Here is a 15,318-nt window from a genome sequence, read left to right as displayed (position 1 = left end):
ACAGTGTCTGCATGGAACAGTTGAAAACAGTTCAATGATATTAATCATTTTTCTGTATTTGAGCTGAGGAGACAGCATTCAATTCAATTCTTTATAGTTTTCCCCATTCCAAATGTGTCAGTCTATTTCAGTATTGCTGTTTGAGGAGCTACTATTCTTTCAAGGACAAAATTTACAAGGAAAACGGTCCACGGTATTTTAGATTTCCACAAGATAAACAACTCAGCAGCTTGTGGAAAAGGTATCATTTTGAGTTATTTGCAGGACAAATGTAACGTAATAGTCAGAAATTGAATAACACAAATATATCCGTGTTTTTTGTTGACTACAAAGAGAGGAGATACATTCGGAGCTCCGGGAGCCTTTCTCCCACTCATCCGTTGGCCCTTTCCATCTCTTATTCTGTGCTAATTGAATTAGTGCCTGGGTTAGCGCTGTGTTCATTAAGCTAATGCTGGGTTGTTTACACATGCTGCAATTAAGCAGACTCCATTTTGGGTGTTAAACGTGCACACATAGACTCACACTCACACTTCTCTCGTCTGTGGACAATTCATTTGTCTCTCGAAATAATTTTTGTTTCCTTGACGTCTTCTTTCTCCATCACTGCAGAGCACTTTCAAGTTCAAGTCAGAGAGTGACATCCACCTGGCCGAGCACCACAAGCAGGTTTTGTACGATAGCAAGCTGGCCAACTCCATCTCCTTCACCTACAACGCCAAGGCGACGGATGCCCAGCTCTGCCTGGAGTCGTCGCCGAGGGAAAACTCCTCCATCTTCGTCCACTCGCCACACGCGCTCATGCTACAGGTCAGTCTGCCGGGATTCTTCTGAGTGGCTGCTCGCCGCTGACCTGGTTACCGAGCTCTGAATCAATGACTCATCTCTTGAGTTGTTCATCAATTCATGTATGTAATGGCAGTTCAGTCTGACTCACACTTGTAGTAGATCGGGGGTTTACCACAGAAGGACAATACAGATGTTGGTTGAAAAAGAAAATATAAAATGCATCTTGTGAAAGACAGTTGCCACCAAGGTCTTGAAGTTCGCAATTGTCACTTTAATTTCACTGTCTCGTTTGAGAATATTGCTTTTAGTTGAATGCCAGCACATTTCTTTCCAAGTGTATTCTATTCAAGGCTGGTTGCTAAAAGTGGCTTTTCTTTGTATCTCATCTTGATTTGTAACACTGTCCTCCTGCGCCAGTAATTCAGGCAGCAATTACTGTAATCACAAATACAAAGGCAGCAGGTGAGTCTTATTGTATTCTAGTTGTATAGTTATTTCAATCAGAGGTTCCGCAATCATCTTCAGTTCAGCGAGTTAAGACAACAAAAGACAGGTTTAGAGTTAAACAGGTGCCATTTACAGCACTGTGGTGATTCTGTCCTTTGGCATAATTAATAACATTTTCGATTATTTATTTTTTTGTTGTTGCTGAAAACTAAAAGAGGGTCTTCATTGCACTCAATTAAACTTCAAATAGATGTTAATCTGGACGTGTGAAAGGCAGCTAATGGACAATAAGACAATACAACAACAACATATTCTGGGTTCAAATCCCATATTCTGGTAGAAACTACAAAGTTTTGAGAATTACAATTCAAAAATTGTAGTAATGGTTTATTTGTATCTGCAGTAGATGTTCTACTGTAAGTCTGACATGAGACATGTTTAATTAGCAGTGAATGTGTGTGATTTTATCTGTGAACATACATACAGTATAGTACAGTATAGTCTTTGTTAGCACTAACAGTCCATTTGCTTCCCACAGGACGTGAAGGCCATTGTTACCCACTCCATCCACAGTGCCATCCACTCTATAGGAGGCATCCAGGTCCTGTTCCCTCTCTTCGCTCAGCTGGACTACAAACAGCTCAATGACTGCAGCGTGGACACCACAGTCTGGTGAGTGGTCTACAAAACAATAACTGGAACTCAGTGGCTGCCTGGACTGCACTGATATAGACGGTTTATGATTTATATTACAGTTAATAAGCCAAAACATTTTTAAAAAAAAGCATTTTTTGGGGGTTTAATTTGCAACATATACTGCGGTTGATCCTTGAATGAACCCTGAAACAAACAAGGGAACGATTAAAGAAGTTTAAAAAGTTACATTCGGTAAAAAGATGAGTCTTCTATGTGTGAGAATAATTATCTTCCAACCTTACAATGTTGCCACAGGCTAGAAATAACTGATTATAGAGAGCAGGGCATGAAAGTGTGAAAGAAATAAGTGTTATGTGGTTTTCCCCGGAGCGATGAGCTGCTTTTAGAACGTTGGAGTGTCTGCGTTGTTCTCGCTCCAGGATCATCCTGATACCACTCCATCACACACGCCTTAATGCAGATACATATTAGGCAGCATCTCCACATCGTGTTCAGCAGCAATCCGAAACTATTTGTCAAATATCCTCAGGAAGACAGTGATAACAAACAAAACAAAACAAAAACAAAATAACAGCCTTCCTATGAAAGATAAATGATGGAGAAAGTGAACGTGTGTGTGTGGGGAGAGGTGACGCAAACATGGACCGGCTTTTCTTTCCTCTTTAGCTCACATCCTCCACTAGAGAAACACGTAGCAATCGATCCGTGATTTGCATGCAGTGTTACTGAAATATGTGTGTGAACTATGTGTATGTTGCAGTGCCACTCTGCTGGCGTTCCTGGTGGAGCTGTTGAAGAGCTCCGTTGCGATGCAGGAGCAAATGCTGGGAGGGAAAGGCTTTCTAGTGATTGGATACCTGCTTGAGAAGGTCAGGAACGTAGAGTTTGTGTTGCATGCCTTATTTATTTCATGTTGGGCGAAAAAGGAGAGGAGCTTTGATTTTCACCATGACCTAAGTTTTATAATGCATTATGTTTCGATTGGTCAAGTTTATCTGCTGTACACTCAGTTGCTTGTTTATCGGGTACAGCCAGGTGTTTCTATTATATTGTCCAGCCCATTTCTATCATTGAGGTCAGGCAAAATACCATAAACATCTATCTGTATGACGCAATACAGTTCAACAGCACTGCAAACTACATCCAAATGACCATACAGTTGATTAAAAAACTGCACAGGATGAATTTTCAACATCATTTTCAACAAATAGATGATTTGATGAATGATTTGATGAATTGATTTTTCACGCTGCAACAGGAAGTAACAGCATGTCACAGATGTGCAAAAAAACAGAGATCACATACCGTAGAGACTCGGTTCCTGCTGTAAAATGAAATACTTTACACCTTTGACAACTGTTAAACTGCACAGGCACCATGTTACCAGGTTACAGTGGCTGTCCTGTAGGCTGACAGCATCTCCTGCCACGGTCGTTTAACAACCCTTATTTTTAGATTTCTACTGTATAGGTGCAGTTATGATATTTATTAACCTATTATCAAGGTATATTTATGATATACAGTACTGTATGTAGACACTCTTTTAGTTAAGCGTTAAAGTAACTATGCTATTCACCAAAGAAAAAGGGTTTTGCGTGACCATTCAGTCCAGTTAAATCAGAGTTTCTATTTCCTGTCTTGTATCCAGTCGTCACGAGTCCACATCACCAGGGCGGTGCTTGAACAGTTCTTGTCCTTCGCCAAGTATCTGGATGGTTTACCTCATGGAGCGCCTCTCCTCAAACAGCTCTGTGACCATGTCCTCTTCAACGCTGCCATCTGGATACACACCCCTGCCAAGGTCTGTTTATTTGTGTGCATCTACTGAATACGTGTGTGTGTGTGTGTGTGTGTGTGTCTGTGTGTTTTCATGACCTTGCTGCTGCAAAAAAAAAAGAGAGAAGGTGATGGTCTGAATGAGAGAATTAATAGGGTGATAGACCCAGACCACACTCAGACAAATTAGAAAAAGAAGTGCTCGGGAGTTATTTCTGTTTAATGCAAGAGAAATTGAGACAAGCAAGAAATATGAGACGAAGAGGGACTGACATCTTAGTGCCCATTGCCCTTTACAATCATATAACAAAGGAGGTTACAGGACACGGAGGGAGGAGCTGGCACATCACGCAGGCAAAGGAAGGAAACGAAGAGAGAAAGTGACATTTGAAAAGACCCCAGGACAGGAGAGAGATGTGTAGTTCCTTGTTTCCGTCTCACTCTGAACTAGATGTGAGTGTTCCTGGCGTTCCCGCGGGGCCAGTCAGCTCTTGCCTCTGTTATTTTCAGAACTTCCTGACTCCCCGTCTTCTCCCCTCTGACCCTGGGACGTGATTGGCTCCTAGGTGCAGCAGTATCGTTTTCCAGGGCGTGCTGGAGTTAAGACGGAGGAAATGAGCAGCTGCCGCAGCTCAAGAGAGTAAAGCGGGTGTGAAAATCCAACACAACGTAAAGATATCAACCTTAGGTGACACGTCCAAACAGTGCGAAATGGCCGGACCATGTGATTGCCTATTGGGTTTTTACTTTCAGTTGAGGGCCAATACAGGAAGTGGATTGCTCGTAAACATTACCACAACTCAGCAGGGCCATAATGAGACAAACAAGACAAGCATTAATGTACTAAGCAGCAACACACACACACAAAAACAAGTAATCCTTTAATCTTACCTCCGCTCTACCATTTTTGTGTCCCGCAGAGCTTTATTATTTTCCACCTCTCAGGGTATTATAATCACATTAATTATTGGCAAGAACAACCTTGGTGATATTCAGGACAGGCAATGTAATGAAGGCCAATTTAAGCCAGCTGAGTGCGCTCTCCATTCAAGATGAGCTGTGATGTGCCATGGTCAGGCCGCGGCACTCCGCTAATTTCATCCGCTTAACCAGCGCTACCTCGTTAGGGCTGGTCCTCAGCGTCGTGGTCACTGTAATGAGCTCTGAGATGAGCGCGCAGCAGACTGGAATCTGTGTGTGGTCGATGGAGAGGCTTGGTTCGAGGTATATTAGGACAGGGAAAAGGGAACAGAAGCAGGCAGGGAAGGAGCAAATACGCAATTGGAGAGCGCCCTCCTTAAATGTCAGCGTTGCGTAAGGAGCTCCTCAGATGCTTGACGGCTTCAGGCACAGAAACATCAAAAATAACACAAAGCAGAAAACAGTGGCGCTTTTGCCGGAGGCTGGATTCCTTTCGTTCCCCTGTGGCTGTCTTTACACAATAAAACTGCCTTTTGCTGGAGCACCAGAAACAACACACACAATCATTTGTATCTCCCCAATAGGTGTCTGACCATTTGTATTCGTCCGTCAACCTTTGTGAGTGTTTGTGTATTTGTATGTACCTACTGTATATGTACTCTGTAAACGGGTGTTTGTGTGTTCAGGTCCAGCTATCCCTCTACACATACCTGTCCTCCGAGTTCATCGGCACCGCCACCATCTACACCACCATCCGCCGTGTCGGTACCGTCCTGCAACTGATGCACACTCTCAAGTACTACTACTGGGCCATCAACCCGCTGGACTGCAGTGGAATCAGCCCCAAAGGTCTTGGTAGGTTCACCCCTGCACGCAATCTGCAAACATAAAGCCACGCTCACTGTGATAAATATCCGTCCCTTTTACACTTCAAATGATCACCGCAAGAGATTTAAACACATTATTCCTGACCGAGTGTATCTGTCTAGACAGCACTTTCTTTGGATTTATTCTCTCTCCATTTCTGTCCTTTAATTCTCAGACATTGCACACTCCAGCCCCTCTTCTCTTTCTCTGTCTTTATTTGTCTCAAATATGCGAAAAGTACTCACGGCCTTCAGAATATTTTACCACGGTACATAGTGGTAACGTCGATCTCTGACATATCCATCCGCCTCGTGTGAGGTCACAGGGAGGCTGGAGGCTGTCCCATTACAGAGCTACCACATAACGACACAACACATTCACTGTCACATTCACACCTGTGTGCAATTTAAGGTGTCGTAAGCTCCAACCAAAGGTGTCGGGTGGCCGAACAATGTGTGGAGGCCCCAACACCTTTCTGACATCAGAATTGAAGGGGCTGTGTCCGACCATTTCCTGTCCCGTTCTGAATATTTGCCAGCTATGCAGATTTGAGAGAGTACGGAGGGTTTGAACTCCCACCACTTTCCAATAATAGCTTTTGAGCGTTTGACTCAGTAGCCATAGCTACATGCAGCAAATAAGAATAGCTTTTAATTGTGTGCGGTTGATGAAGAGTAGCTTTTTTTAAATGAGTCACTGTGCTAGAGGTTTTAAATTTGTCAAATCTCTTTCAGCTTACAGCTGAAAACAACAACGTCCAGACCTAAAAGCAATAGTCACTGAGACTTGAATAGCTTTAATGTCCGGTCAAATCATTGGTAATTGCTTTAAATAACATAATATACAGAATGCTGTTTGCATCGTTTCAACATGACGATTATGCGAGAAAGGAAGTGGTCGTTAATGCTACACAGGACACATACATGCACTCGGTGGGTGTGAGTGGGTAGCTCTCCCTTCCCTGAACAGCCGCTGTCTGCTTGCTCACGAGCAAGGCTGAGCAGCTCCTTTTGTTCATTCGTTCATTTGAGAGTGAATGAGACCGTTGCAGAAGAACAGAGTGTATTTTCTTCTTTACTCTGTTAACAGTAATCCATTTTATTTTAGTTATTTGTGTTGCACATCCAACCTATTTGAGAAAGAAGTGCAATCACAGAACACGTCGTATTCCAAACACAACACAGCCACAGATCAGATGTTAGATTTCAGCAGAGAATGGTATTAACCACTGAGGCCTCACGCCAGAGCTCCAGAAAGGTCTGAGCCCGGCCTTTAACTTTAATCAACCCGGGACCCTCCGCCGACTGTGATTACGCATCTCATGTTGCCATGGCAACAGACAGATTCGTTTGGCAGATCCAAGGGAGCTGTTAGAATTAAATGGAGGTGTCAGCCTGGTTTCCTTTCTGGAAGGCGATATTGCCGTTCGACTGCTGGGATCGAGCCCCGTAGAGAACCATCGCTGCTCGAGAATATTGCTAAACGTTGAACTTCCATTTGTAACCCGACTGCAGACGGTGGTGAAATGACAGAAGTTTGGAAGGCAGCGCATGTTATTCTGTTATTGAAGGGCGGAAATCCACAGGACAACATCTAAACTTTTAATTAACACAAAATGGTCTCCCACGAGGGGCGGTATTCGGTCCTATCTTATTTACAATTGATATTAAAAATCTGCGCTGCCTCTGTTAATTGAGATTTATTCCAAATGTTGACAACCAAAATGTTATCCTTCTCAAGTTCAAAGAAGCCAGCTGGTGATGTGTATCAGATTGTTACTGTAAATAATGTGATTGAATGAGCATCAGTTCATGAATACCTATTCTTTAACCATTATATCGAGTATCTTACAAAAAGCACTTCTATAGAAGTTCAGTTTCTACTATTGAAACAAATGCTGTTTTTCTTTTGCTGCAAATAAAAAATGAATTCAAGCGGCGCTTCTATCAGCAATTGATAATGTTGATATGTTATGTGTGCATGCAAATTCATCTTTGTTTACAATGTTAGATTACCGGTATTAAGCGTATCATGCTGCGTTACATTGTGTCTCTGATTGGTTGGTTTCCACACATCTGCAGTTTGTTTGAGAATGTTTTTGTCCTCATACAATCGTAGAGTGGAACATTGGTGCATCTTTCTTTCTTTGTAAACCCATATTACACAAATCAGCTGCAACCGTCGATCATGTGGAGACATTAGGTGCGACGCTCCTGGAACCCGCACCGTTTGTGGTGAAGCACTTTTTTGGATCTTCATCTTCATATCGTACTTCATATCATAACACCAATTTGTTTTCAGTCTGTCGTCTCTTTTACGTGAATCTTTAAAAAAAAAAGTTTTTAATGTTTTTTATTATTGCCTGTGTATATAAAGGTTAAAAAAAAATAGTTTGCATGTATTTGGTTTACTGTGGTGTGCCCAACATACACAGACAGCTGCAGAAATGTACTATATTTCTAAACAAATCGATTAATTTGTGTAGTTGCATTGAGCCCAAAGTCAGCACAAACACACACATATGTAGAGACCCATAACATGTATAGGTTCATTGCTATTCAAGTCCTCTTTCATTCCTCTCAGGTTGTCGTTATACGGCAGAACCATTTTTGTCACAATGACTGGATAAAACTGTTGAGTCAGATTAGGATAAATGGAGCACAAGAGGAAGAAAATTAATTTCAAAGAGTGAAAGATGAGAATTAAAGCTGCCCCTGGGATGTGGTTTAGATGAATATAAGCTTTGCTCAAATCCTCTTAAAGCCATTTTAAAGGAGGTTGAACTGGCACACGTTCACCTGACGCATCCGCGTTTGACACAGAGCTGCTGCGTAACCATGATGGATGGTGAGTGTCACCGCTCCGCCAACATGTTCCACCTTGACAGATAATGATGATGAATCACAGGGGAGTGTTTCAGTGTCATGTTCTGCCTTTCAGAGGAGCAGGTGAACACACACACACATGTGATTCAAGGCCAGTCGAGCATGACAAAAAATAACGTCGGGACACGCCGTCAGTCTTTTATGTTTCTCTTTACTTGACCTCCGCTGGCTAAGCAGCTACGGGTCAGATATCGGCGTTCTGAGAGGACGAGGTGCATTTTATTGAGTTTACCATAAACTCCGTTTGCTGTTGCAGTACTCTCCCTTTTGTTGCTCGCATCAAAAAAGGTCAATTCCAAACATCCTGTCACAGCAAAGTGTGTGTTGGCAAATGCACATAAGCTGGGCATCATCAGTGTTTATTGTTGCCTTAATACATTTAACAAACCTGGGAATGTAGAATGCTGATAAGAACAGGTAGCTTGTGAGGTTTATTGCTTACTGACTTGTTTGTTTCGTTATTGCCATCTGTAGAAGAGCAGTTGAGGAAGATGGAGAAGTAGGGAAGAGAAAGTCGACGTTATCTGACCGCAGTGTCCACTGGGATTATTAAATCAAAACGGTTGTATCATTCCTGCTTTGATCTGAACGTATGCATCTTTTTCTATTTGACACCACATTCCATTAGTTAGTTATTTGGCAGGCGTTTTGAGCCGATTCAGCACAGCCCTGTCTGGCGCGCACATTAAACACCTCAAAAAATGAATGAATAACAGTTGCAACAGTGAAAATGCAATGCCAACATCTGAGTGGTCAGTTTTCATCTCCTAAAAGTGCTAATGTGCCATCGTGTCAAACGTGAAAAGGAAGCCTTTTTTATTTTTTTTGTGCTAATTGCCGCCAAATGTCAGAATGAAAGCCGTTGAAAACCTGGTTGCTCTTTGTGGCTATTAAAACACATGTTTAAAGGTCAGTTAAAGGAGTTCTAGCAGTTATGAATGACAGCTAAATGTAGCTGAACGCTTCAAGAATGTCAAAAGACATCAGCCCTTTGAAAAAGAGCCAGTGACATCTCAACATGATGAATTGCTCGTGTTCTGCATCCGAAGCCTTTTTTGTTTTTAGCGTGATTCTTTTTGTGCAGCTGGTGGAGTGCCAGAGCTTTAGAGTGCATACAGTGGATAACAGTGCTTGTTTGGTTTGGATCATTTGTGCCATCAATCACATTTTTGTTCGTTGTCATGTCTTGACTGTAATCAGTTAGATTAGTACAACTATAAAATATTCAGATTGCGAAATTGCTTCTAGAGTTAATGACAGTGATTTACAGTTCAATCGTGTGTGTGTTTGTGTGTGTTTGTGTTAACATGTTTTTCTCTGCCCTCCAGGAAGTCTAATAAAACACAATATCAGCACACACTCAGACTGAAACACAGACTTTTTTAGCTGATCATTATCCTGCATAAAAATGGATTTTTAACAGGAAATTATTCTTTTCTTTGGGTGTGTTTGTTTAGACGGACCACGGCCATCCCAAAAGGAGATCATCTCGCTCAGAGCCTTCATGCTTCTCTTCCTCAAACAACTCATACTAAAGGTACAGTGAGAGAAACGGATTACCATGATCTTTATTGCATAGTTCAAGGAGCAAGAAATCGCTTTTTATCATTATGTCCTCCGTTGATTTTCCTGCTTCTGGGAGCTGCAGGCTCAATCTGAAATATGTGTGTGTGTGTGTGTGTGTGGGGGGGGGGGGATCTCATTCTAGATCAGCAGCCTGAATGAAACACTATCTTTTGTGTTCCTGTCTGCTTGTATATATTTGTCCTGTATTTACACACGTGTGTGTGTGTGTGTGTGTGTGTGTGTGTGTGTGTGTGTGTGTGTGTGTGTGTGTGTGTGTGTGTGTGTGTGTGTGTGTGTGTGTGTGTGTGTGTGTGTGTGTGTGTGTGTGAGTGAGAGAGTGTGAGAGTGAAGGTGTTACTGCCTCCCGGTCAAAATGCATCAACCAGGAACAGAATTAATGAAGTCATCCGAGGTTAAGAAAATGTAAAAACAACTGAAGACCATGAATGTTTTTTGGTGAAATATGCCTTTTTTATGTTATTTTACAGGATCGGGGTGTGAAGGAGGACGAGCTGCAGAGCATTCTCAACTACCTACTGACCATGCATGAGGTAAATGCTTCTGTGCCAAAGAGACACTGGGAGAGAGGGCAAAAGAGGGAGACAGAGAGACAGTGAGAGCAGTTGAGTGGAGCTGGCAGCAAAATGTGCATTATAATTTGTGAGCCGGAGTCACGGTCCACTTAAACGAGTGAGAGTGTGAGTCAGCTTTGGCGCCGTGACAGCATGAGAAATGGCACAACAATGGACTGAACAGAACGTGCTCTTCTGTAACGATTATATCTACCGTATTCTTGCTCCGAAATACCACCTGCTCCTCCGCAATCCCCCTCCTCCCACCCCTGCAACTCTCTCTTTGTCCTCTTAACCCTCTTCCTCCTTTTCTTCACTTGTTCAACTTTTTGCTTTCTTTTGTTTTCTTTTCTTTTCTTTGCAGGATGAGAATATCCACGACGTGCTCCAGCTGTTGGTGGCTCTTATGTCTGAGCATCCAGCGTCCATGATTCCTGCATTTGACCAGAGAAATGGAATAAGGTGAATGCTGCCCACACACACAAATAAAGATGTGTTACAACATCTGATGCCTGCTGACATGAAATAGACCTCTTTTGTTATCATAAAGGTGTCTGATCATTGTCTATCTGATCACACTTTGTTCACATTTGTGGTTAGACCTTTACTGTTTACTATATGCATTGAAGGTTTCTACATCGGGGAGAGATTTAGAGATTTAAAATGTACAAAATGCAGTTTTATTCTCTGGTTTATATTGTATAAAATGAGTTATCTGATTAGCGGTGCTTTGTGCAGCAACCATAACATAAATGCTTTCCTGCATGGTTAAGCCATTGTTTACATGTTCAGTTACAACACTGATGTGAATTATGCAAAAGGTATTTTCAGCCAAGCAGCACGAGTTTTCAAAGACGGAGTCTGACTGAGCTGCTAAGTCCCCTAAAGCGCAACTTCACACGGTTGTGTTCTGGTTGCTCTGGTAAATCCTCTGTTTCCGGAGAGGTAGTCAGCAAACGGTGTGTTTTTCTCCATTTTAATCACTTTCATGTCCTCTGAGTACACTCCTTTACAGAAAATGCCTCAGTCAGCGCACCTGTTGCTAACTTTGAGGCTGTTTACTGAGTATCAGGCAGCAGGTGTTTACTACAAACACAGAAGAACTTTTTACTTTTAGCCTACATCTAAAGTACTATAATGTCTTCATTGAAATGTAACCAGGATGGCTGTGTGTTTGACATGTTACAGGGTGATCTGCAAGCTACTGGCCTCTAAGAGCGAGAGTATCCGGGTCCAAGCCCTCAAAGTCCTGGGCTACTTCCTAAAGCACCTTGGTCACAAGTCAGTACCGCTTTGTCTTTGTGCTTTTCGTCTGGTGTATTCCTATGTGTCGGATAAATGGTGAATCACTGCAACAAGGGAGCATTTAAAATCATTTTTTTCTGTCACAGCTGAAACAGAAATACTGCATCAGGGTAATGAGACTGAGAGGCTTCTCAGAGAGTGTGAGAAAACACACTGCAGTAAAAACTGAAAACCTACAGCAGCGCCGCCTCCAGTGAGCCTTAGACGGGCTGTTTGTTTGTGTGTGCATGTGAAGATAATGTCCCCATCCTCACGTCAAGGCGGAATAATCATTTTGACAGTGTGCACTGGCAGGAAGGTGGAACCTTGATGAGCAGCAATGAATGCTGGGGGATTTATTCATCCCATGTGACATTCACGGCTCTTTGCTGCGCGACATGGGGGCAGGCTGCCAAGCTGCACCTGAGCCCTGCCACTTCAGTGCTCCACCTACTTAACATCTGCTCCAACCGAACATCCTGTAGGGCTGCCTCTTTAAGTTTACACATCGCTTCAATACTTATATATTCATCCAGATTGCAATTTAGTGATGCACAAAACAGCATTTATTCTTTTGAAAGACATTTCAATATATTTTATATTATATCATTATATTGTTAAATAATGCTTAAATCAATTGCACGTAACCTGTTTTCATGTGATTTATTGGCAATCTGGTCATTTTTTGGCTCTCTTTTTTGTCCCGCTATAATTATAGAGCCATTGACTGTTTTACGGTATTGTTGATCTCAAAGATTAAAATAAAAACAATTTGGATTATACGGGCTCTACACTATAGTTTGAGAGTCAGGATCATATCTAATAAACAGGATCAGATGTTTTCTGCAGTGTTGCTGCTGATGTTACTGTTTCTTTATCGACATACAGTATATGCATGTCAGAATCTAGCACCTCGCTCTCACATCTGATTGAAAGCAAAGTGACACTGCATTGCAGGTGCATCAGCAGGCCGTCAGTTAGACCACAAAAAAGAGCTGTTGTGGATGATATTTTTACCGCTCTGTTTCTTGACAACAGTCCCCTAAATGATGGAGATCTGACAGCTATTTTGACATTTAATTTAAGGATAAGTGTGTGTTTTGTTTTAATCACAGTCATGCAGCTGTTTTATTATGATAGACCAAGCTACATAGACATAATGCATTTATTTCTGTGGAAAGTATGCAATCATACCCTCAGTTTTATATTTTTACTTTGCTTTTTTCATTTAATTTATTCAAAAAGACACAGAGAGCTGGTATTGTATGTCAAAAACGATTAACACTGCAGAATGTAATTATTGTGTTTAAAATGAGCAGAAGTTGTAACTAATTAGATCAGTTTAAACGTGATAATGTGCAAACATTGCTTTGTTTTCTGTCTCTACCGACCTGATTACAGTCAGGAATATACAGAAGCTCTGAGCATTATTCGCCAAATTAAAATACAAAAGAAATCTCAAAGTTAGTCAACCTGAATTCTAAACCTTCTCAAGTTAAAAGCCTCTTGGAGACATCATTTTCGCCCGGTGGCAAGGCTAATCTTCAAACATTTGCAGCCATTCGAACGTTGCCCCAGTGCTGCCTGCGGTGCTGCCGTTCCGTTAATGTTTCCAGTTAATTTCTCTTGTTGGTATTCATTTCCTCCACTTTGGTCCCATCATAACTGACAGGGCCATATGCTGCCACCTGCCAATATCAGGCCGTCATCAGGCCAGTGACGATCAACGTCAGATTCAATTGTCACAAATCCTGTTATGAATAGTGTGTCTGTGTGTGCACGTATGTGTGTGTGTGTGTGTGTGTGTGTGGGTCTGGGTCTGTGTTTCCCTGCAGAAGGAAAGTAGAGATCATGCACACACACAGTCTGTTCACTCTGCTGGGAGAGAGGCTGATGATGCACACTAACACCGTCTCTGTCACCACCTACAACACTCTGTATGAGGTAGGTGATTGGCACGTTCTTATCACTACAGCAACATTCCATAATCGTGGCATTTAATTGTTAAGTTAATCCTCTGTGTGTGTGTGTGTGTGTGTGTGTGCAGATTCTGACAGAGCAGGTCTGTACTCAGGTGGTTCACAAACCCCACCCTGAGCCAGACTCCACGGTCAAGATCCAGAATCCCAGTGAGTACAAAAACATCGGTGCCTGTCGTCTCCCTGTGTTCTTTGGTCTGCCAATGATGCGGTACTGTTTTAATGCCAGCAAACACACAACAAAGACTCAATTAAGCAGCCGACAGTGCTGCCTTCTCCCACTTATTGATCTGCCTCTCGCTCTCCTGTCCCTCGCATTTTTCTCTCTCATTTAAAATACTTTTTACATATTTGCTGGTCTTGCTCTCTCATCTTGTTCTTCTTCCCCCTTCCTCTCCCCATTCCTTGATTTTGACCTCCCACACAGTGATTCTAAAGGTAGTGGCCACCCTGTTGAAGAACTCCTCTCCCAGTGCTGAGCTGATGGAAGTCAGAAGACTCTTTCTCTCTGACATGATAAAACTTTTCAGCAACAGCCGCGAAAACCGGCGGTAAGAGCGCACACATTGCATTTTTTCAGCGACGTGTCTTTTGCTTCTTACGATGATTGTTGTATCTTGATATTAAGCTCATGCTGCAGCTTCATACATTGTTTTTTGTTGTGTACCAGCTGCCTGCTGCAGTGCTCTGTGTGGCAGGACTGGATGTTCTCCCTAGGATACATAAACCCCAAGAACCCCGAGGAGCAGAAAATAACCGAGATGGTGTACAACATCTTCAGGATCCTGCTCTACCACGCTATTAAATACGAATGGGGAGGGTGGCGTGTCTGGGTTGACACCCTATCCATCGCACACTCCAAGGTGAGAGTAAGAAATGCACCGGAAGCATTAAGGAGCAAAGCCATCTCCTTACACTCAACATGTTGCATCAAACATGAAGAAACACTAATTTCGGCATCCAGAAGATCCTCAATGGACTAGAATGCCAGGCAGCCAAATTACATTTGACATTTTTCAGGCATCAAACATCTTTTTTTTTCTTCAACCAAAACCCCCTCCTGATTCTCTCACTGTTGCAATCACTGTCACTGCTTAACGCAACAAGTTAATTCATTAGTAAAGGTACAAGTAGAAGTAGACAAGGAAGGTTGACGCAATAGCAAGGTCAATCACTACTTAATTCCGTGGATGATTGCATATTATTAATCAATAATATACATTAGAATAAACTGGTAAAGGACTTTTCCTTTAAGGCAGTATTATTCTTCTCTTTAATTTCATTTTGCCTCTTTGTCTGAAGTAATTCTCCCTAAAAATACTCACTGATGTTGATACTAATTTGTCAAATCTGCATCGAGTTGGGAAGATCTTTGGTTAATATTTTCTCAAACTTTATTTAAAATCTATATCACCACAAATGAAGAAATAGTACTGATGACATCCTTTTGTGGGTACATATACATATATATATATATATATATATATATATATATATATATATATATATATATATATATATATATATATATATATATACACGATTGTTTATCATACGTTTTTTAGGACCTGGAGT

The 15,318-nt window shown here is 41.9% G+C and overlaps 1 protein-coding gene across 5 annotated transcripts in view; it reads left to right on the top strand.

Annotated features, from left to right (window-relative positions):
- The window catches only part of LOC306787788 (neurobeachin-like), a gene marked incomplete at its 5' end in the record, with an annotated part of 83,335 nt that overhangs the window by 42,259 nt on the left and 25,758 nt on the right, over positions 1 to 15,318 (top strand). For all 5 annotated transcript variants that reach the window (XM_079283067.1, XM_079283066.1, XM_079283069.1 and 2 more), the window contains 13 exons: positions 613 to 810; positions 1,775 to 1,908; positions 2,654 to 2,762; positions 3,542 to 3,694; positions 5,277 to 5,445; positions 9,800 to 9,879; positions 10,397 to 10,459; positions 10,845 to 10,942; positions 11,669 to 11,761; positions 13,600 to 13,708; positions 13,812 to 13,893; positions 14,171 to 14,294; positions 14,414 to 14,606. In XM_079283067.1, the coding sequence (XP_079139193.1) occupies positions 613 to 810; positions 1,775 to 1,908; positions 2,654 to 2,762; positions 3,542 to 3,694; positions 5,277 to 5,445; positions 9,800 to 9,879; positions 10,397 to 10,459; positions 10,845 to 10,942; positions 11,669 to 11,761; positions 13,600 to 13,708; positions 13,812 to 13,893; positions 14,171 to 14,294; positions 14,414 to 14,606 (1,605 nt within the window). The remainder of the gene's footprint in view (positions 1 to 612; positions 811 to 1,774; positions 1,909 to 2,653; positions 2,763 to 3,541; positions 3,695 to 5,276; positions 5,446 to 9,799; positions 9,880 to 10,396; positions 10,460 to 10,844; positions 10,943 to 11,668; positions 11,762 to 13,599; positions 13,709 to 13,811; positions 13,894 to 14,170; positions 14,295 to 14,413; positions 14,607 to 15,318) is intronic.

Source organism: Melanostigma gelatinosum, assembly GCF_949748355.1.
Source record: "Melanostigma gelatinosum genome assembly, chromosome: 14".
Taxonomy (NCBI): domain Eukaryota; kingdom Metazoa; phylum Chordata; class Actinopteri; order Perciformes; family Zoarcidae; genus Melanostigma; species Melanostigma gelatinosum.
Note: the sequence above shows the minus strand (reverse complement) of the source record. Positions and strands in the feature narration are given on the sequence as shown.